Source organism: Xenopus tropicalis, chromosome 4 (genome assembly GCF_000004195.4).
Source record: "Xenopus tropicalis strain Nigerian chromosome 4, UCB_Xtro_10.0, whole genome shotgun sequence".
Classification (NCBI taxonomy): domain Eukaryota; kingdom Metazoa; phylum Chordata; class Amphibia; order Anura; family Pipidae; genus Xenopus; species Xenopus tropicalis.
In genome coordinates, this window is record NC_030680.2 from 107,386,096 (window position 1) to 107,410,519 (window position 24,424).

At 38.3% G+C, this 24,424-nt stretch overlaps 1 protein-coding gene across 1 annotated transcript in view; it reads right to left on the bottom strand.

Annotated features, from left to right (window-relative positions):
- Window positions 1–24,424, bottom strand: part of dnm3 (dynamin 3) — a 150,925-nt gene that overhangs the window by 64,497 nt on the left and 62,004 nt on the right. The window contains exon 14 of the mRNA XM_031901337.1: window positions 4,598–4,707. Within this exon, the coding sequence (XP_031757197.1) occupies window positions 4,598–4,707 (110 nt within the window). The remainder of the gene's footprint in view (window positions 1–4,597; window positions 4,708–24,424) is intronic.

Consider the following 24,424-nt stretch of genomic DNA (forward strand, 5'->3'; position numbering starts at 1 on the left):
GTGGGCAGCAGACATCTGTTAGCTAATGTTTGGTGGGCTGGAGGCAAGCAATAGACATATTTATTTATATGACATGCCAAAATCAGACATAGACAAGAGACAGAAGTCAATTAAGCCTTTGTCAGGATTGGAGAAATCACAACAGACCGGAACAGATCTGGACAGCAAAATAAATCAGGTACAAATGCTACCTAGGCATTCAGGAATGTCAGAATAAAATTAATCAAGAAAGAAATTAATCAGGAAATTAAAAATACTCCCTGCATATGTGCAGTAGCCTATATAAAGGTGTGCCTATTACCATTCATCCAAAAAAAACATGTTTCCAGATGCTCCAGAGATACTGTATATATATATTTGTACATAAGTCTTATTGGGCCTGAGGAGAATGCATAGGGCTACAGTGAATTAATAATAAAATGTAAAAGATTGGATTTAAGGGCATAACTTGAGAGAACCATAAAGGTGCTCACTATGGTCATTTCTCTCTCCCCCCTTATTTTCAATATGTGGATTAAATACTTGCCACAAACATGCTACCACCTTTTTTCATGTAGTGGGGTGCTCTGGCCGGCCTTCACTCACAACTTTAGGTACATTATAAAAAAAACTCAGGTCCTTTGCATCAGGAATCAAAGTTTTTCTGTATAATGTTTACCCTTAGATATGGAGAAATGAACAAGTCAACTGGGAAAGGCTGGGTGTGAGGCAACCTAGCAGGTTTTAACCAGATTAATCAAATGTTTCTGGTCTTTAACAGTCATTGTCTGATTCATCCAGACATCCATACTTGATCTATGTCAGTGATTTGAGACAAAAATAACTATGGGATGACAACCCTAACTAGTATGTAAGACAGGTCATTGGAAGCCGAGGCAAAGGTCATATCTCCTTCATCTTATGTTGATATTGGTTCACTGAAAGTTGCTCATTCTTATGTCTGGCCAAATCGAAGGATTATATGAGCCAAAGCATCAAATTTAACAGAAATAGAACTAGGAGTTTAATTGCTGCAGGGGTTAGTTTATTGGCAGCTGGGGTTAGTGACAACCATTTGAAAGCTGAAGCAAAAGAGGGACTAATTTAAAAAATGAATAATGAAGACCAAATTTAAAAGTGGCTGTGAATAGTGTGTTCTATAACATGATTTAACTACTCCTTTAATCAATTATAATTTTTCTTTATTTAAACAGAAAAGTGGTTAAATCTTGGCTTCTAAAAGCCTATAGCTGGAGAACCCTGTTCTACTTTCTGGACAAAATCAAAGAAACAGTTGTTGTTCTTGAACATGTAGAAAAGTATATGCCTAATGGTTTTGTTTTATTATGAAATGTTGATGTATAGCTGTAGAGTGCAGACTGTGTAAAAAGACATAAGTAATTATAGCAGTATTTTAGACAGCAACATGAAAAATCTTTCCATAACCGCTGTCGCTGAATACTGCACAGTTCTATAGGAAGTCACTGACAAATGTCACAAACCATGTAACAACAAATAGCTGAAATAATCATGCCTGCAATGTGTAATTAGGAAAAAATACACACAAATGCACACACATGCACCCATATATGCACACTCTTCCAATCTGACAAATTCTCCCCCACTGGCTTAGGATTCAAGACTGAATACAAGGCTTTGTGGGGGGCAGGGAAAAAAAACAGGAAACCGTTGAAAGTTACACTATATGAAAACCATATGACAGCTGCAAACATCTATTGAACAGATCATAATATGTGTAGGGGCAGAGCAGGACATTGGAGGAAGGGAACAAGAGATGGCGGAAAAACAGCTTCCTAAATATGTGCCTATAGCATGGCTAACAGGCATTTGTGGACATAACAGACTGAAGCAGTTTATGAATAGAAAAAAGAAATTGTGACCGAGACCCCATACTGCAGCATTAATGCTATATTTCCAATTATATTCATCTGAAAGTTACAGAGAAACCGAGGGGACTGAAAGCCAGTTTTAGAAAGTTTAGGAAATATCCAGTTTCTGTGCATGTGGCTGCTTTTAGAATGAAAGCTTATGCATTAAGGGGCAACCTTACCATTATCCTAATGATATTTAAAAAGCCCAGAAACCTAAATACTGTAAGTCCCTTAGACAGATAGTAAAAAAAAATTGATCATTGATCACTAGTAAGAGAAAGGTTAGAGCAGCTTAAGCTTCCCTAGGCAGTGTGCTTTAGGAAAGGATTGAATACCATTTGCATATCTGCGCTAGAATTTTACCATACACTTTGTTTTGCAAAAAAAAAATGCCTATTGACTCTAATGCATTTGGTGAAATCTTACCTTTTCACAAATTTTTCAGTAGTTTAGCCAATTTATTGCCAAAGCAAAGCAGGACAGATTCACACATCACTACTTAGAGTCTGAATATGGTGAGAGCTCGAAAGAAGCAGTGCAACGTAGGGACATTTTGCAGAAAAAGGTGCAATGATAGAAGGGGTAAGCGAATGATCTTGAGTAGTATATAAACAGAGATGCCCAGTAATGTTGGCCACATACATGCAGCTTTTACATACATTTTATCGGTTTCATCTTTGGTGCATGCAATTTGCATTAAAGCTAAGTGGCCAAAAGAGAAAAAAAGACCAGCAAATTATTTGATTCAGTATTAGCTAATCAATTAGCATCAGCTAATACCTGAATGCAAAAGATGCCCTCTACTCATAGGCCCAGCCTAAGACAAGGATTTTAGTCAGCCTGTCACGATGATGTCTGTTATAAGCAGAGCATCCTGTGCTTCGCTTTGGGATGTGGTGAATGCCATTGTTCCCTGCAAGACTATTCCAGCTATCAGAATGTTGCTTGTGCCAAAACCTTAAAGCTGTTAGTTAGGAAAAGTAATTTTGCGGGAATTTGCAGGCCCGGATTTGTGGAGAGGCCACAAAGGCCCGGGCCTAGGGCGGCACAAATTTAGGGGCACTGGAGTGACTAAGGAAGTCCAGGATCCTAGATGCCAAATCCCCAGCGAGGGATTTCTTATCCGGGCAAACCAAGGCGGCCGCATTCGTCAAACAACCCCCTGCAATGCAGTTACTTACTGTATCAGACTTATCTGAAAGGAACAAAAATCACTACAGCATATTTTAATGTGATAGGCACTGTGTAATAAGTCAGTGATATAAATAAGGAATAATAAGTATTGGTTGCTATGTGTAACTGCACTGGGGAATTTTAAAACCTATGTTACTAAATCAACTTCTGTGTTTGTTAATATGTTTTATTAAACAATAATACTGTAAGGAAAATAATGAATTCTCATTTATAAAGAAAATATCATTCTACACATTTTACAATATATAATAATTTACATTTTTCTTTGCTATTTAATGTAATTCCTATATGTCTCTTAGAATTCACTCCGCTCCTTTCCCTGACACCTCATATCACTGACATAATGTATCAGTGTCAGTTCTCCTCCAGCCAAGACTCCATTTCCTACAAAGTCTTGCATGTTGTGTGATTACCAGGCCTGGGAAGAAGGAGAATAACAGAAGCATGAAAGCCAGTTAGAGTCTTGGCTGGTGGAGAAATTATTTCTGATACATTGTTTCATTAGTCTAGAACAGCGCTGCCCAACTTATTACATGTAGTGGGCTGATTACTTCCCATACAATGTGTTCAAGGGCCATATTACATTGTAATGACAATGTCATAGATGAAGTCTATGAAGCCCTAGATCAAAATGGGGGACATCAAATTATTTGAAGAGCCACATCCACCCCACTGGCCTAAATTTGGACCCCCTGGTCTAGAACACAAAGAAGGCACTAGCAAAGGACAGGCAGAAACTACTTTCATATGCAATTTTATTTACCAGTAACTTTAAACTTGATATTTTTCATGTATATAGAAAAGTTGTTTAGTATTGCATTACTTTCAGTATACAAAAACTCATTATTTAGGTGGACATCACCTAAATACATTTTATTTAAAATATATTTTTTAGACATTAGAATTGGGCCTCTTCATCTCTGCTCTGGCACTGATTATTGATTTATTAGGGAAAGTCCAGAATTTTATACCAGACATCTTCCCATATCTCTACCCTATGGTCTGTTTGTTTTATCAGTGGGGGAAACAAGAAAGTGCAAGCATAAGATAGTTTACATTTACCTTTTCCTATCTACCTGGCCTGTTGTTTCAATAAAGACCACTTATTGTGTTTTTAAAAATAACTAGACTCCTGTGATGGGAAGGATCAACAGCAGAATGAATTATATTTGGTTATTCAGCCAGAGAAAGTTGCTAGATATTTAATGTATAAACTTCAAACAAAACAATTAGTTCAGATTCCAGAGGCTCATGCAATGTTTGTGTTTTGCTCAAATAAAACAATTCCACTTTTACAGATTCTAACAACAACCACTGTTTTTAGTGCTCTAAGAATGACTATTACCTGACCTAGTAAACTGTACCTTAGCAATGGCTTCCAAAATAGCTATAGAAAGGGTATTATAATAGAACAGCTGCAGGTCAAATCATTCACCTTTCATACTGTATGAAACATACGGAATGGAAAGGGGGGTAATCACGCAACCCAGAATAAAAACTATACTATACCATCTTTTTGGTATGCACTGTACCTTTGCTCGGTGTTAAACAGAGCAAAAATGTGTTTGCTGGACATGAAGCCTTTTTCCACATCACGGACCTTCAGGTTGTCCAAAGGTAGCATGTACTTCTTCTCTTTTTCCTGTTTGGAAAAACGAAGCAAAAACAAACCAATAATCCTGGATACAGTGGATGTCTCACACAGTGCCAACAACGCACAGTATTACTTCCCTCACCTCAATTAAACCTACATGAATTCTGCAGCTAGATTGGATGGCTGGGCAGAGAGTACCTGGGAAAACACTACCAAGTCCCACAAAGCCAATCATCTATCAATAAAGCTCTGTGTGCCAGCCATGAACTTACATGGGAATGCAGAAGTCATAAAGGTATTATTATAAGCATTATAAACAATATTAAGCAGGTTATTAACTAAGGTTTAGTCAGTGAAACTGAAAAGAAAAAATAATTTTGCATGTTTATTAATTATTTACCATAAAAATGTTTATGTAGAAGGAGGAAGGGAGGGAGGGAGAGGTTCATCAGAGTAACCTACAGTATTTACACCATCTACTTTAGAGCTTTTCCACTAACACATATAAGGGGTCATTTATGATAGACTGGGGAAATAAGTGCAGAGGGGCACAAGGGGACGGGTAGGGGGCAAGGAAGGGAGATACCTACATGTTTTCCCCCCTCCTGCCCTGCATGAATACATGCTGTTAATTGCAGGCAGATTTCTATTCATGGGGTAATCACTGGTATCTGGGCTCCAAAACAGAGTGCACAGAGATTGCTGCTATTCAGAAAAAAGGGCATTTGCAGCTGCAATTTGCACTGTATTAACTGTAAGTGATCCCTGTAATGTCCCAACACTCCACAAACTAAAATGTACTTGCTTTAAAGTGACAGTTATTCAAATGTCAATTAATTCAATTAATAGATTCAATGTGGGTGGTTTTGAAGGAGAACAAGAAGCAAGTGTCTTGTTCACTGGGGCTGTTAAAGCTGTGCCCAAAGAGCTTCATTATTTCCCACCTTTACTATGAGGTTGTCACGACTAAGCAGGGAACGTCACTGGAAGAAGTCGTTGAGGAAGGACCTCCCCTACACCTCTCACTAAGGAACACAGCCGCTGGGGATGAAACAGGACTGGAGCCAAGTGAAGGAGTGGCAGGAGTGCCGCACCAGGCGTCTTAGGCAAAATCAGAAGGCAATCAGATGGTCAGGCAGGCAATAGGTCGGTACAGGCAGCAGGATACAGAATCGGGAATCAGGCCGGGTCAAAACAACAAATATCAATCAGGAATAATGCTTGGCGTCTTTCACAAGGAAAATGATCACTTCGCAGTGATCCTAGGCCTCTGGCGTCTCTTTAAGCGCAAGGCGCATGCGCGGGCGTCAAGACGCACGCCGGCGTCAGAGTGTGCGCGTGCGTCAAGGCGCGCGCCGGCGTCAGAGCATGCGCGTGCGTCAAGACGCACGCCGGCGTCATAGCGTGCGCCGGCGTCGGTGCGCGCCCCCTTGCGACCAGGAGGACGGCCACGGCGGGCAGGTACCTTACAGAGGTTCATTTTATGTTGCTTATAGCAATGATGTTGTGTGATACCTTCACATCCTTATCTTACTAATGTAGACCAATCATTTCCATATGAATTCATTTTTTAGAAAGAAAAGAAAAGGCAGGCATACAGTGCCCAGTGTAGGTTAATGCAGCCACACACTTTTCTTCAGTGTATACAAGAGAGTCAGAGTTTCAAGACCCACTCAATAATGATACAGATGGCTCAGCTCTATTTAGTCAGTGGCTGACACAGTATAGAGTACATAATGGTTTGCTCAGAAAAATTTATGTGAACAATGCACCAGGGCCTGATGAAATACACCCTTGGGGACTTTCATTTGGTATGGGACCTATCGATTAGAGGAAAGCTGATTTAATTACAACATTAAAAAGGGATTATCATCTCAACCTGGCACTTATTGGCCTGTAAATTTGACATCTGTGGAGGGCAAGGTATTTGAAAGTTTGTCAAGAGATCAAACTCAGGATAATGTTCTGGAGAATGGCATTATAAGCAATATCATATGGAGCACAGATCATTTTAAACAAATGTAATCACTTTCTATGTTGAAGCTTGTTAAAAGTTATAGGTCTTAGTTTTGATATGAGATATGAGAATTATGTAAAAATATATACCAGGACAATACAATAAACTCTCTGATGCTTTATTTGCCAGTAGGCCCTTCCAGCAGACACAAGGGCATCCATTGTAATTAGAAGGTTCTTTTTTTATATATATTTTTTAGGTTGAAAGCTGTGAAATTGAGGAGTTCTCTGCCTCAAGCAGTTCTACTAGCAGATATATTAGATAGCCTCAAGAAATGGGGATGGATGGCTTTTTAGCAACTAAGAAAATACAGGGATAGTAAAATTAGCTCTTAGCCAAATTGATCCAAAAACTGGTTTGGTTACCATCTTTGTGTCAGGAAGAATGTTTTCCTTAATTATTCATTATCATAGATAAGTGTAAGACAGCACCTGTGACTAATTCTTTTAATGACAACTTGTCTTGTGTGTCCAGCATAATTAGTGATAACCGTCACGTTATTTCCTTTTGCATCACTGTAATTTAGTAAGTAAATTACCCAAGTGCCTCCTTTCTGCTCACATACGGAGCAGTAGGGACAGGATGCACAGAAGTTTTCTGCACGTCCCATTGCCAGTGCTCCATATGGGAACAAATTCTACGTGTGGATGGGCGGCATGCTGCCTCTAAATTTGTGCCACCCTAGTTCCGGGCCTTTGTGGCCTCACCACAAATCCGGGCCTGCCCATGTCTCCACATTTTAAAACTCTTGAAATATTTACATTTTTGTCCTCTGTCTAAATATAAAGATTGTGTAAAGAAGCCTTGTAATCACGGTCAGTGATTCTTTAAATTCATCTAGAAGTCAGCTGAATAGGTTGCATATAAGACACCTATTGGAGATTTCTTAACATAAGCAAAAGTCTCACAAATTAACAATGTGTTTCAGTACATCCATTGCTCTTCTGGCACACTTTGCAGAACCGGTCATAATTGGCAATGCCCATTTTGCCACCTCCCTACGGTATTTTTTACAGAAAAGGTGGCAACCCCAACCATGGCTATGATCAGACATACACTATTCTGCACTCATGTGTATAGCCATAATTATTCCCTATAAGGGAGAGTCTTCCTTACATTCTAATTCCAGAAATGAGAGATTGTTTGGATCATTAGCCCAGCACAGCAGTGTGGAACTGGCACAAAACAAGAAGAGGAACAGTAAGCAGATTGGCATCAAGATATTGGTACTATGGGGATTTTGTTACTAGTATCTATTTCATAATCTCTGGTGCAAAAAGTGCTGTGAGAACAAATGTGCTTATAATTCTGCTACTTAACTGCAGTACAACTCTTATTCCCAGCAGCGTGAATAGGGTGTCAGGTCAAAATTTCATCTTAAGGGAAACTTTCTTGAGGTTACCATTTTTGTTTAGAAATTCCTTAGTTGTATATAAGTTTGAACAGCCTTTCCCTCTTGCTCACGCTCACTTTTGGTTAGTTTTCTTTAGAAGTGGGGGGCTATTTCCCCAAAGATTCAGAGCACTATGCGCTCTATTGTGAACTTACTGGAAATTCATGCACTGAGTTCTGTTAAAATGTAGCCGGTGCACTTGGAGGGGTGGGCAGGCACTCAAAATATTGCAAATATGCCACTATGCACCACAATGCACACAAAGGGTCTGCTTTACCCTCGCTGTGCCTGTGTTTTATTGTATGTTCACCTCGGTGTGCATTTTTAGAACTACGCATACTTTTAACAGTAATTACTAAAAGGCGTTTTGTTGCTGCATAAGACGTGTGTCATATTCAGGTATTCTACTCTCACACTGTACTCTCTAAACTCCAAGTGGAATAGCTAGAATGTCTTTAAAAACATGAAAACAATCGAGAAATAACATCAGTTGTTTTATAGTGTTGCTCTGTAGCTCAAATTTAGCGCAATGGCTGGAGTCATAGAAGAACACTGAATGTTAGTGGTATGTGACTTAAAATGATTCCAGCTGGTTGGATCACAGGTACTATAAATCCCACAGTGCGCATAAAGCTGAAGTCAATGTTCCATGAATATATACAGGTATCAGATCTATTAAATTAAATGCTTGGACCCCAGGTTTCTGGATAAATGGGTTTTCCTGTAGTTTGGAGCACCATTTCTTAAAACTACTACAAATATATTAACATTTAAAAAAAATAGTTTTGCCATCAACACATTTATGCAGCTTACTGTCTGGTAAATTGTATTGTGTTATTATTAACAAATTAGTCACAAAATAAGAGCTAATTTGTTTAAATGGGAAGATGGCCATTCCTCTGTTTTAGAGCTTTCTGTATAATAGTTTTCCAAACAACAGATCCCATGGCTATGTATATTATAATCATGGATTTAATAACATATAGGAAATGTTAAAGGTTTTATACTCATTTTTAGCTCTAGGCTACCGTAAGCCTTTTTCTGGAATCAGGTTGGGTGCAAAAATCTCATGATACTAATTGCTATAATTAACAGTCGTACGTGCGTAACTGTGTCATGTCAGGGTGGTCGATGTGAGAATTAACAGACTCTGAAAATCTCTGAAGGCTTCATTATTATTCACAGCAAGTCATAGTAACCCAAGGGTCGATTTACCCCTATATATTATATCTTGAATGGAACCTACTGTACAACTGTAGGACAGAATGCAAAATTATATAGCCCTAAAGTAACTATTGCAGGAACTTCCCTTCATACTCTTATTATGCTTGGACTAATATTCTCTGAGGCAGGGATAGCAGAAGGTTAAAGTAATGACAAGACTGCACTTTGCCCTGTTCATTGGCCAGAAACATGTCATCAATCATCATCACCAAACAATGATTACCATGGAAACACATGTATATACATTTTAATGGGTAAAAGAAGCAGCTTTTCGCATTTTTTTTTCTGGAGGAATAATGACATCCAGGTTTGGCATTTCCTGTTCATACGTTTGGCTTTATTCAGAGCCCCTGGCTATGCCTCTGGGCCCCTCACTTCTTCCAGACGTTCTCAGCTGGCTAAGAGCTTTGTCCCCCACACCCACCCCTGTCAGTGCTGTTTTATCATTATGTCTGGATGTGATATTCCTGGCAGACATTTGAATGTTGAAAAAAAGTTTAAAAAAAGGGGGAAAAGTTGGGATTTAACACTTTCTGTTAATATAATGTGAGTAGAATTCAACCCAGCAAGGAAGTAAAAATGATCTGGTCCTAAACTATTCGCAAACTCACTTTAAAACGGAATTATTTTATTCAGTTTATTATTAGCTACAAAACACTGGTTATTTTATGGTAAGAGACAAACCTTTGTAAATCATCTCTTTATAATGTGAATATTAGCGTGTTACAATCTGTTACAATGTCCATCATGACATAAAGCCTGTATCTGCTGTTTCCCTTGGCTCAGTCAGGACAGGGAATTATTACATACGTGCTAAAAATAAACAGCTTGTTAATGCACCGTAAATACAGTTGTATATGTCACAGAAACAAATGAATGGAGTCATATTTAGGGATCCCAATGTGACTTAACAGAGTCAAGGGGAATTAAGATGGTGCAAGCAGGGGCAAGTGTGTAGGTCCCACAAAAAGCATCAGATATTTAGGTCCAACAGATTTCAATGAAGGTTGTTCAGACCCCAGCTGTAAAACTTCAACTCCCAGTATGCCCTGGTAGCTGAGCCTGTGGGGGTTGTAGTCTAATAACAGCTAGAGGCAGTATCATAAGTAATGATGCCCCTCAGACTACACAGCCCTTAGTCTTAGTGGGACCTAAGCACTTCAGTTCCCCCATTGCTGTGTACTGCCTGTCACTATTGCACCACTGCATTGATTGTTGAGTAACACAGAAATTGCAATGAAATGGTATTGAAATGATTAACAGCAGTAACATTCCAGTTGTATCTCGCAATGAGAGGTCAGAGCTACAAAGTCAATAGAATGAATGACCCTTAAAACTGGTTCCATGCTCCCATAGCACAACCTAAATGGTTAACACGTGGTGCTGTTTGCATACAATGCGGGGGAACACTCAAGCAAGTCCTGTTTCCTTATTTAACATCATTACCATAACATCCCTATCCCTATTTTAAAGGTAACAAAGCATTTGCCTCAGTAACTTGATTGGGTCTACTGAAGCCTCAAGGGTTCTGCATTGTGTTATATAGTAATCAGGCCACCTTGCAGAATAGGCACCAGGATTTTCCCTTGAATAGGGACATTTGGGAAAATGTATTAGCAATATATATTATAGGTTCTTTGTATTTCATTAAGGGGTCATACTGATGTGAACTGTATTCCTTTTTAATAAGTACGGCCTCCTTACAAAGAAATATGCCTTTTTCATTTGTTTTCCCATTGCTAAAAACCACCAAGTTCAGGAATATTTGTGGCTTGTAGATTTTTTTTCTACATGTGTTTCTGCTTCGCTCATGTTACTAAAAACAAATGCATTTACTTATCTTCTCTGTCTTTAAGTCAAATGAAATCCATACAATAAGTTATCGTTGATATTACTGATGAAATCAAATGTTGCCTGCAACTGAACATTCTTTGTGTAAAAAAGTGGGATTTTGTTTTGATTTTCAGAAATAAATAAATGATTTATTTTTATCTCTGCACACTGTACTTTTTCTGTGAGTTATGGACAGTTGCACTTTGTAATGCACATTGTAATACAGGTATGGGATCCCTTATCCGGAACCCCATTGTCCAGAAAGTTCTAAATTAGGGGAAGGCCATCTCCCATAGACTACATTTTAATCAAACAATTCAATTAAGAAGTATTTCCTTTTTATCTGTAATAATAATAATATAGTCCCTTGTACTTGATCCCAATAAACATAGAAATAATCCTTATTGGAAGCAAAATAATCCTACTTGGTTTAATCAATGTTTAAAATATTTTTCAGTGGACTTAAAGGAATGGAGATCCAAATTACAGATACCGAGCATTCTGGATAACAGGCCCCATACCTGTATAACTAGTACAATAGCGCAATACAATTAACACTGCTGATTCTAGGCAGTGCGTTTGTAGAAAAGTGGGTGGGTTTAAGCAAACACAGGAGAAAGTTTCTGTGTGATCAGCATTTAGTTGTTTGTAATGTGGTTGTAACGTTTGTGTGCAAAAGTACAAAGTTTTTTTTTAGAATTTAATAGTCCTTACTCCATAGAGGGAGCACGTACATGTGTTAGAATTACAACTCCCAGCATCCCACTGACAGGCAAACTACCTGAAATCATTTATCAACCTGTGCACCTTTTGTGCACATGAAAATAAAGAAATATATATACTATATTTATATATAGTTATTTGCTCTTGATTCCCCTTGGAGTTGGTGTATTTATTGTTTAAATGGCTTTTACCAGAATTAAGGTATAGAGATCCAAATTATGGAAAGACCCCCTTATCCAGAATACCCCAGTTCCCAAGCATTCTGGATAATAGATACCAATGGATAGTGCTTCTAAACCTTACAATCATGCACTAATCAAACAGTATCAGATATAGAGAGAGGTGTGGTAATGGGGCATGGTGCCTAAATCCACTCTAATTACAGAAAGATCTATAGGAAAAAATCTTATACAAAATGTCTGGAGAAAGTCCATTCACTACATACCACAAAACATATAGAGCACTCTGACCTGGGTAACAACATGAAAATACAGAATATTTATGTTAATACAAAGTAAAATAAATATACCAGTATTGATGCAGTGATGCACAATACCTGCCTGAAACTAAGGACCAGGGCCACCATGAGGAATCATGGGGAGGAATTAGCATGGCCCATCCTTGAGGGGCCCCCAAATATTAACCTATTGGTTACCTGAGCCCACACCAACAATATAAAAAAAAAAGATCCGTAGATGCATGGTCATGTACCTAATCTATCCCAGTCACACCCACTATACTAAACCCTGCCCAACCTCCTGTTCACAGCACATAAACATCTCCTGGGGCCCCTAGCTGCACTACCACCTGTGGCCCTGTTCAGAATTCATTGGGGCAGAAATGTTAGGCACCCCCAAGTGACTTTAATCATCTACCTTGTACCCCGGGCTGGTGCCCCTGTTGGGAGAGAACAGCACCAGCCCGGGGTAGCTGCAGTGCCTCCTCCTTCCTGGTTCGGGTGAAAAGCCGAACTTTAACAGAGAAGTCGGCTTTTCACTCTACTGCGCATTCGCGGACCACTGGCATATGCTGGAAAACGAAACAGGAAGAAGGAAGCGCTGCGCTACAGGTACCCCGGGCTGGTGCTGTTTTCTCCTAACAGGGGCACCAGCAGTGCAAATACAGCTATGCACTGCAGTGCTTATTTTCTTAAACAGATTCAACTTTTCATGATTCTAGCAGCCCATGGCAACCAATCAGACAGTTGTTCTTACTACTGTTAATGCAATGAATGTGTGCTATTGCACCAGGGCAAAAGTAGTTATTAAAGTTTAACATTACATTAAAAAATTACATTTCCTAAAACACTAGCAATTATATTAACATATTTCTTCAGAGTCTTTCTATATGTTTATTTAATGGGCTGAATGTGTCCATTAGTTTTGTACATGTAGGCAACATTAAAAAAATGAAATAAAAAAAAAATGAAATTAATGATTGCTTCAATGTTAAACAAAATATACAAATCACTTTTGTGATTTGTATATTTTAGTAGCTCTATGTACACAACACACATATAAACAGATGCATTTCTGGGCACTGCAAACCCTGTTGCTCCCTAGCCATAAGGGTAGGAAATGAATTTGCCTCAGTAGATCGCTTGGGCCGCTAAAAAATCATTATAAAGAAGAACTCTGCAACATTTTTTTATATCATTCTTAAGTTACTATCTCTAAAACTGTATACAACACATTCTCACTATTGGTGGTAACATGGGTTTAAATGGAATGAATGAAAAGAAATGAATTGAATGCAAATGTTAATTGTACTGCGGAAGAAATTGTTAAATGTTGGAAGAAAAGCCATTCGTAAGTCTCATAAAAATGATCACACCTTCAAACACCGATGGTTGTGTCGCTGCTGGCTCATTTTATGTGCGGTTACTATGGAAACACTGCCTCACCTAGCCAGCTGCAAAGAGTTAAGAGAAAGAAAGAACGCCTATAAACTCACATGTTAGAACCATAAGAAACAAAATTGTTTCTTTTTTAAGTACAGAGTAGCGACCTGGGTTTTCTTTTTCTTAGACAAATATATTTGTGTGTGCCTACCTTATACTGGTGGACTTGACCCTCCCTCTTCCTTGCCCTCAGGATACCCCAGGTAGGGAAGATGTAGAACCAAGAGTGGGGCCAAGGAGGTGGCTGACAAGGAAATTAATATCTAAAAGCTCCCTGAGCCTACTGATTAGCAGGAGCCTGTGTTCCTTAAAGAGATACTGACACCACAAATGAAACCTGTTCTACATCTATGATAACATTGCCTTTGCATGCCATTTATAATTTTACCATAAAAGTATTTGTCCAATGCTTTTACATTACTGATCTGATCCCCCATGCTCCTCTATGAGGGGGCTGCCATATTTGTGCAGCAGGAGTCTGTTAGCATTAGAAGTTATAACTGACAGGCTGAGAAGGGACAGTCAGGTCAGCAAAACAGTCAGGTTTAGTGACTTCAAGTAACAATTACTTACAAAAGCCAACCTGTCAGCAAAAAATGATTAGCATGACCTATAGGTCATTTTTTGTGTAGATTCATATTTTAAAAAGTATTTTTTTAGTGTCAGTATCACTTTAAGCCAAGTTGAAGTTAGTTACTCCAGATTATTCATACAGACAGGACACTAATCTTGTTCATCTAACCATACAGTTTGTGTGCCGGATTTTATTATTTATATAATGAAAGTGGCTGTATCTCACTCTGACTTCCTTTGACATTTCTATAGTTACCCCACTGACCAAACAATCAGATCAATACAAATTCTAGTATGTGACTAAATCATATATATCCACTCATTTGATATGTGGTATGAATTAACTCTGGCTCCTGGAATCATGGGATCCATAATTCCTAGAGCTCAAATTTACATTGTTTTGTTCATCTAGTAACGGGATAAACGCAAATATCAATCTAATAAAGGACCACAAAGACCAGGAAGTTCTAATGGTGTCCTTGACTGCATGATTTGCTTAGCAAGAGAATAATATCACTGTAGTTTATTTCTTGCCATGGCTGCTTAACAATTTTTACTGTAAAAAGCTTGGCACCTAGTTTATAGCCATATTTAGACCAGTCTCTACTCACAAAGATAGGCATTTGCTGGTTTTTAATACAGAAAAAAATTACACTTACTTACAGGTATTTTCACCATTGAAGGAAATAAAGACAAACCATTCTAGCAGTTACACCTTGTTATGCCAAATCTCAGCTGTCCTACAAATCATGGGAGCTGCCAATGTGTATTTACAGAAACGCAATCATTTTATCCTCCTTTTGAGCTGGTATTCCTCAAAGAGGTAGGTGGAAAAGAAAAGGTCACAAAGATAGGGGAAGAAACAGAGTGGGCAGGGACAGGGTGGGACTGGCCTCTGCAGGGCCCACAAGGGCTACCTTCCCAGGGGCCCCCACACCCCCCAAAGAGGCCCTGGCTGTGACCCCCACCCCCCACCAGGGCCCATTCCCCTCCCCTACCTGCCCATTTCATCCCCTGAGTGCATGTACCTTCTTACTTATCTTTTGCACATTGGGGGAGAGAGATCAGACAATGAAGGTGTGCCACAGGGAATGGGGCTGGGTCAGCTGTGCACACCAGGTTTTTTACCGGTACACCACTTGCCCAGTCCGACCCTGGGCAGGAAAAATTAAATATTGAGTTTGAAAAAGAGAATGTGTAATAAACAGAGGAATTAGAGGGGAGGTGGGTGTGGCAAATCCACAGTAGCAGGTTCTCTGGTTTTAGTCAGACCTCCATAACAGAATAAAAACCTACATTTAATACAACCAGTATAATACTTGGAAGCGGTCAACCAAAACGTTGATAATACATTTTACAGTTCCAAAGTATTAGTTGAAAGGCTTAATTAGTATGAAGCATTCAGAATGCTGTGGCTCTGTTTGGCCAAATGATTTAACATATATCCAACATAGACAAAGTTGAATAAATAGCATGCTGCCAAACAGATTAAGGCACCCACAGCCACAACTCTATGGCAATTTTCTGCCCTGTAGTGGCAATAGTTTACCAGAAACAGTGATCAAACATCTACAATTTTAATGCACATGCAATTGAAGCATTTATACTTTGTAACTGATTCTTACAAAAGTTTATCAGAAGACTGGACCATGACTGTATAAACCCAACATGGACAGCCTGCCACCCTTTCATGGGGACTCTATAGTTTCGTTATGTTCTTTTTGGAAATCAAAATATTTTGCAAATTCTAAATGAGCCTTATGGAAGTTTCAAAGAGGCAGAATTATAATTATGATATATGTTTTTAATAGGACAATGTAATAAAATGCACTTTTGCACCAGGTCTGTTAACCCATAACAGCCAACCAGATGTTTGCTTTAAAACAAGTACCTAATACATCTATCTATCTATCTATCTATCTATCATCTATCTGTCTATCTATATGTTGTCCTATGCTGATAACTACTTATGTTTATTCTATACATCATCCTAAAACACATCCTAAAAATTATCCTGTAACAAACCTTCAAAAATCTTCAAACTTGCAAATCTGAAACAATCATCATTTTCTACTGAATACTACAATTGCATTTGCTTTATAACTGTAGATATTTGATCACTGTTTCTAGTAAACTTTGGTGTTTGGTGATCTAAAACAATATTATTGATTTTCCTAATTTTAACAAATTGTATGTTGTCTGAGTAACATAGTAAGTTAGGTTGATAATAGACACACGTCCATCAGGTCAACCATAATGCCCAAATACTGTATAACCTGCTTAACTGCTAGCTGATCCAGAAGAAGGTAAAAACCCCATCTGAAGCCTCTCTAATTTGCTGCAGAGGAGAAAAAATTCCTTTCTGACTGCAAGATGGCAATCGGACCAGTCCCTGGATCAACTTGTACTAAGAGCTATCTCCCATAACCCTGTATTCCCTCACTTGTACTGAGAGCTATCTCCCATAACCCTGTATTCCCTCACTTGTACTGAGAGCTATCTCCCATAACCCTGTATTCCCTCACTTGTACTGAGAGCTATCTCCCATACCCCTGTATTCCCTCACTTGTACTGAGAGCTATCTCCCATAACCCTGTATTCCCTCACTTGTACTGAGAGCTATCTCCCATAACCCTGTATTCCCTCACTTGTACTGAGAGCTATCTCCCATAACCCTGTATTCCCTTACTTGTACTGAGAGCTATCTCCCATAACCCTGTATTCCCTCACTTGTACTGAGAGCTATCTCCCATACCCCTGCATTCCCTCACTTGTACTGAGAGCTATCTCCCATAACCCTGTATTCCCTCACTTGTACTGAGAGCTATCTCCCATACCCCTGTATTCCCTCACTTGTACTGAGAGCTATCTCCCATACCCCTGTATTCCCTCACTTGTACTGAGAGCTATCTCCCATACCCCTGTATTCCCTCACTTGTACTGAGAGCTATCTCCCATACCCCTGTATTCCCTCACTTGTACTGAGAGCTATCTCCCATACCCCTGTATTCCCTCACTTGTACTGAGAGCTATCTCCCATACCCCTGTATTCCCTCACTTGCTAAAAAGCCATCCAACCCCTTCTTAAAGCTATATAATGTATCAGCCAGTACGACTGGTTCAGGGAGGGAAAATCCTTTTGCAATATTTAGATGGAACCTCCCTTCTTCTAAACGGAGTGGGTGCCCTTGTGTCCGTTGGAAGGACCTACTGGTAAATAAAGCATTACAGAGATTATTATATGACCCCCTTATATATTTATACATAGTTATCATGTCACCCCTTAAGCGCCTCTTCTCCAGTGTAAACAGACCCAACTTGGCCAGTCTTTCTTCATAACTGAGACTTTCCATACCCTTTACCAGCTTAGTTGCCCTTCTCTGGATTCTCTCTATCTCAATAATATCCTATTTGAGCACTTGGGACCAAAACTGAACAGCATATTCTAGATGGGGCCTTTCCAGTGCCCTGTATAGGGGAAGAATAACCCCCTCCTCCCGCAAAATCTATACCCCTTTTACTACAGCTCAAACCCTTGGTTGCCCTGGCAGCTGCTGCCTGGCACTGCTTGCTACAGCAAAGTTTATTATCTACAAGGACTTCAAGGTCCTTCTCCATTATGGATTGGCCAAAGGGCAGTCCCATTAAGGGTATAAGCGGCTTGTGTATTTAAATTTCATCTGCCACTTAGTCTCCCAGGTTGTTAGTTTGTCAAGATTCTGCTGCAAGGATGCCACGTTCTGCATATAATGTATTGGGTTGAAGAGTTTTGTGTCATCTGCAATCACTGATACATTACTTATAATACCCTCCCCTAAGTCATTTATTTAGCCTTGAGATATTTATTTATTTATTTATTTTAAATCTTTGCTTTGTGGCATTATATTATCTGATGTATCTATTTGACTTTTTTCCAAGCTTCCTGGAATCATGCATTTGCTTTCTATACAGACATTTTATAATAAATTACTCACTTATGACAGAATTGCAAGCAGGATTTGTAGAATTAGGGGGATTCCATGTTCTTGAAATTATATTTCCCAACAAATATTTTGTCTGTTTCCAGATTCTGTGTTCTCCCCTCTATAACCTTCCCATATTTCGCTAAATTTCTGACATGCAAAAGTAGTTGTCATCATATAGTTAATATAAACAACTGAAATCTCAGCAATAAACTATGAATCAAATAGTGTCATAATGCTCCTCTAATTGTAATTGTGATCTATTGAGTAGACCACTAGAAAAATCTAGATATGTTTCTGTAAAGTCACATGATCCATTTATCATTGTTATTTTAATTAAGACTACCACTAATGGGATGTTGAGGATCACTGTGCCCCATTTCATCCTGGCTATTTCAATTGTTAGACAGTTAACCCTAAATCAACAAAAATATTGGTCCCCAGTACTAGAGTTACCAACAATACTATATTGCCCAGTAACATGTGTTGGCCAGTAATTCTTTTATTTTATTAAAAACTCTCTGTGCAAAATGGTATTGCTTTTGGAAGTACATTTAAATATTGACCTTAGTTCCAGCAGGCCTTGCTGTTTTCTTCCATTAAAATCATAGCTAGGTTCCTCATCTTGCACAATGAAACCTATGTCTAAAAATGAATTATTTCACATACAATACAATATGGGGGCATATTTTTGAAATAGTAACTTTGTTGGTCATTTTTCAAGTTCTTCACTAGCTTACTATTGATCTTCAGCTTAAATTAAATTAAGTTTTAAAGGGGAAATTGTCCTACAAATATTTACACAAATCATACATTAAATAAGTCAGTTAAAAAAGTAGGTTTCTATATTATTTTTTTTTGTTTGTTTTTTTACTGATGCCTGCCCCCCCCCACCCCCCCAAATACAATCTCACAAATCCATTCCATAGGGAAATTTTGTTTCTCTAAAGGCCCCCATACATGGGCCGATAGAAGCTGCCGATATTGGTCCCTTGGACCGACTTCAATGGGAAGGCGAACTTTAAAACCTAGAAAAGCCATTTCTGGCCAGAAAACTGATTTTAAAGTTGTTTAAAGGGTGCCACGACCTGGACAGTGGCATGCAGGAGGGGGATCAAGCAAAAATTTCTCTGAAAAATACTTTGTAAAAAAAAATGCCAAAAAAAAACCGCCCCAAAAAAAAACCGCCAAAAAATAACGAAAGAAAAAAAAACGCCAAAAAAAACCGCGGCGAACCCAAAATGGCGAACATCGCCAAAAGTCCGCGAATTTGCGCGAACGCGAACACCCGATGTTCGCGCGAATTAGTTCGCCGGCAAACAGTTCGCTACACCTCTACTCTGAAGATGACATTTTGGTAGCCCTTGTCCATACACTGCAGGAATCTAGCAGGATGGGGTGTATCCCGCACAGGACAGGCATCACAGAGTAGGATAAACAATGGCTATGGAAATCTTTCTCATCACATACAGTAGATAGTTCAGGAACAGTTGAAGAATCGCAGATCTGTGTATCTACAACAAAAGATTGGGATTAACTGATTGCTCGGGATTGTATGAACTCTAGCATGACTGGTTTCACTAAATTCCAGAATCTCATTCCAGTATAAGTGGAAATCCAGAACACTTAAAAGTTCAAAAGTACAAAATATAAATTATGACTTTCACCTACAACCTAAAGCTGATCATGTATATAGTCTCTGTAATGATTGATGTTTTCAAAAAATAAGGAAGCCACAGCAACTGAATTACAGATATCATGTTGATTTGATTAAAACACATTGAAGATGAAGTGAAAATAATGAGAGGTCCGCACGAAGCTTGCTTATCTCCCTCCTGATATATTTTTTGTGTACATCCCACTGTCACTGGTAATATATTTAAGCCATTTACAGTCTCAAAGTGCAGATCTAAAGAAGCCACTTCTCATTTATTTCACTTTCTTCTACTCGTTTAGTTTTGCTTGTACTTATACAATTGTGGAAAAATCTATTCACACTTTGTAGATGGTTCAATCTGAGAGGCCTCTGTGGGAATGAGGAGGCTATACCCTTTGAACAAACATATTTAAACCACGACACATACAAATGTAAAAAAACATAGAACACCTCCAAACATTACATCTCCAAACATTTCCTATATTAGAGCTTATCTTGGGAAAAAAACTGGAATTTTCCATGTTTTTACCCCAAAATGCAGTCCGGTCCGGACTGGCAATCTGTGGATTCTGGTAAATGCCAGCAGGGCTGCTGTAAGATTCCATAGGCAGTCACTATTTAGTGGGCTAGTGGGAGGCAGTTTGGGCCTCTGTGTACTTAAAATGCCAGGGCCTATTTTGAATCCCAGTTCAGGCCTGAATGCAGCATTTCCCCCATCCAATTTCCATGTAATTGGAGACAAAAGAGAGATAGTTGTATTTGACACAATTGTATCCAATATGTCAGATGCATGCGACTCCACATCTAAGAGGTGGTGATAGATGTAGGGTTCCACTGTGTCAATAGGCTCACAGATGGGCAATTCATTTGAACAGACTGGAGGAACGCTATGGCACTTGGCACCAATATGTGTTTATGCATGAGTATCATGAAATGAATGGTGTCAATTTGTACAATGACCACAACATCGGTTGAGGTTGTATGTGAGCTCTATTGTATGACCTTTGGAAGGGTAAACTCAGAGCAGTGTGAACTTGCTTTAAATATTTCCTAATGAAAGAAGGTAATCCTGAAATTCCTATTCACCATAGTGAAATACAATATGAAAAGTAATATGAGTAATAAGCCTGTGTTGCTGGCAAATATACAATAATAAAGGTTTTTCAATTCTGTACGCCATTATTAAATAATGCCAATTGATTTAACACAAAGCTCAGTGTGAATTAGATATAACCCAACTGCACCATTATATAGTTAGTGCTGCCACTAAATGTGTTTTGCTGAAGTAACACACCAATCTGCTACCTTTGTTGGCTTCTAGGGTCTTGAGTACATCATAATCAAATACTATTTTTTCACCCTGCAGTTCCTTTCCTTTTAGGACCTTGTAAAAAAAAATGATCAAACATTACAAAAACAAGTGTATGATTTAAGGAAAGACAGCTCATTCTTGGCAAAATAAAAGCTGAAGAGCCACCAGAACTAACCAAATAATTTTAAGTTGGCAAGGATCACTGTACCAAAATGTGATGGCCCAAAGGAAAAAGAAATGGAGAAAACTATTTGCAGCTTACATAGAACTTAGTGGGTGCATTGGTTGCTGTAGGACGGCCCATGGGATGTCCTATTAAAGGCCTGCAAATCATATAAAACATATTGTGCTTTTAACGTTTCCCAGCCTGTCCAAGGGATCAATGGACTTTATTGGAGACAAAATAAATTCTACTATAATATGTAGTATCTCAAATTTTATAATATCAGATTACAGAATACATGGAAATATACTATACTGAACTAATGTTAGGGTGCTGCAAATCTGGGCTAGTAAATGCAAGACCTTGTAATTAGGTAAAGGCCCCTTTCCAATCACAATTATATTATGAATAGAGTAGATAATCAACAATATACACTCTCATCCAATAATATCTATTTAAATGTCAGATATGAATAGTTTCCATGTGTATTTTACTTGGCCATGAGGAAGAGCCTGGAATATTCTTACTGCATGCCAATTTGGCACATTGCAATGACATTTCTATTCTTTCTTCTCCTCACTGGTAAGCAATAGCACAGCTTAGTAATACAGTTTAATACTGAGTACTGCTCTTTAGCATTATTACATTTATAAACAACAAAGGCAACATCTCTTTCCAGTAACAATACCTAATGTTTGGGTAGTCATGGCAACTGATATAGCTAGTTGGAGTGTTTAACCAGGTGCCAGGTTTCCCACAGAAGCAGTATACCTTGAGGGTAGGCTTAATAAAATATATAGCAAATTTTGATGCTTTGGCACATAATACTATACATATATTTACCTCATAATGCTATTAACAAAACTGTACTCATATCAGTACCCATGATATGTAAGCCTTTTAGAAAGAAGATCCTAGGCCACAGCAAGTGTGCCCTGATGTACAGTTTCCATACGCCAAAAGTAGGTTATATGGGCTGGAATGAAAATATATAACATGTTTTTAAGCATATTAAACATATGGTTTCCTATTCACAGCTGATGGTTTGTTCAAAATTGATTGATTTAAGTTATCATTTATTTTAAATATATTATTTAAAAATAGTCCCAGTATTACTTCTTAAAGGAAAACTATACCCCCCAGAATGAATTCTTAATCAACAGATAGTTTATTATTATGTGTGCACTGTGAATCCTATGGTCCCAGGAGGCGGCCCTTAATTCTTAAAATGGCAATTTTCTATTTAGGAGCACCCAAAAGCACATAGTACAATAGTATATGTTAATGAAAATGGTTTATTTAGATGAAGGTTTACATATGAGCTAGCTTGTTTAAGCAATATATTTTTATAGAGACCCACATAGTATGGGTATAGTTTTCCTTTAAAATAAAAAAAAATAAAAATAAAAATCTGAAAAATGTTATTAAACATGTGTCTTAGCATAGTAATGAAATAACTTTAGAACCCATTGGAAGAGGTGTATTTTGCAATCCCCCCTTTTGGCCCCTTTGCAATCAATCCACCTATAACTGTCCAGCCTGGCATGTAGTATTGTGCAATCGCCTCTCAATAATACAGCATAATAGCTATTTATATTTAACTTAATATTTCATTCTTTGTGTCAGGGGCCAGGAGAAGGAAAGTCATTTTGGCATTTTACTGCCAATATATTTGCCACATTAGTGACACCTAGAATGCTATATTTATTCTACAGAAAGCTTTACCATACCTGAGTAAAGAGCCCTAGAAGCTCCCTCCATTTGTTTAAGATAGCAGCTGCCATTTTGGATTGGTATTTGTAGCTTCCTGCTGCAGCTCTAGCCTTTGGTAGCTCAGGTCACATATTCCTAATGGAGGGGGGAGTAAATTGTAATCAATTGTTATAGGAGGGGGAGCATGAGAAGGGAGAGAGGAGAGAGCTGTGCAGACTCTGACCCTGGGAATGAAGGATATTTCTGAGAGAGGAAGTTTGATACCAAAGAACATGTTTACAAAAAAAGGAGAAAATAAATCTTTTGATAGAGGACTTACTTAGATTTTAGCTTTCCTTTTCCTTTAATGAACTGAGTATGATTGTGAACCTGTAGAAACCCTGGCAGCCCTTAGAAAAAATAATTAATTAAATTAATTATTTTCACAATAAATGATACATTTGCTTTTTCCAGGCTTTGTTTGAAGACCAGCATCTGGCCAGGACCAACTTAATAATTAACTAGGTTACTAGATTTGGGATATATAGAAAAAATGGTCACTTCTGTCATTCTGTCACTCACCCAGTATCTCTATACTATATTGTACCGAGTTGCTCAAAACCCTTTTTATTTATACCTGATCCTCAGTTTATGCTACAGTGTTTAAAGGGGTTGTTGACCTTCACGTAAACTCTCGGTATGTTACTGACCAGTTCTTAGCAACTCCCTCTTTGGTCTTCATTTATAATAGTTTTTGAATTACTTGCCTTCTTCTTCTGACACTTTCCATCTTTTAAATGAGGGTCACTGACACTAGTAGCCTATAAACTAATTTTATTGTTAATTTTATTTTTTATTACTTATCTTTCTATTCAGACTCTCTCCTATTCATATTCCAGTCTGGTATTCAAACCACTGCCTGTTTCCTAGGGTAATTTTTACCCTAGCAACCAGACAGCTGCTGAAATTCCAAAGTGAAGAGCAGCTGAAAAAAGCTAAATAATTCAAAAACAACAAATAATAAAATATAAAGACAAAATGCGAATTGTCTCAGAATATCACTGTCTACATCATACTAAAAGTTAACCTAAAGTTGAACAACCCCTTTAAATACACAAAATCACAGGCACTAATTCTTAGCATCACACACACTAAATTTCATTGCTATGAGTTGCTGCACAATCTGCAGTGTAGCACCTGCTTGAGTAAATCAAACCCATTTCTGGATTATAACTTTTCCTTATTACTACTCTTTAAACGGTGTTCGATGTTTGTGCACTGGTAAGAGAAGCAAAGTCTTTATCATCCTTCATTCT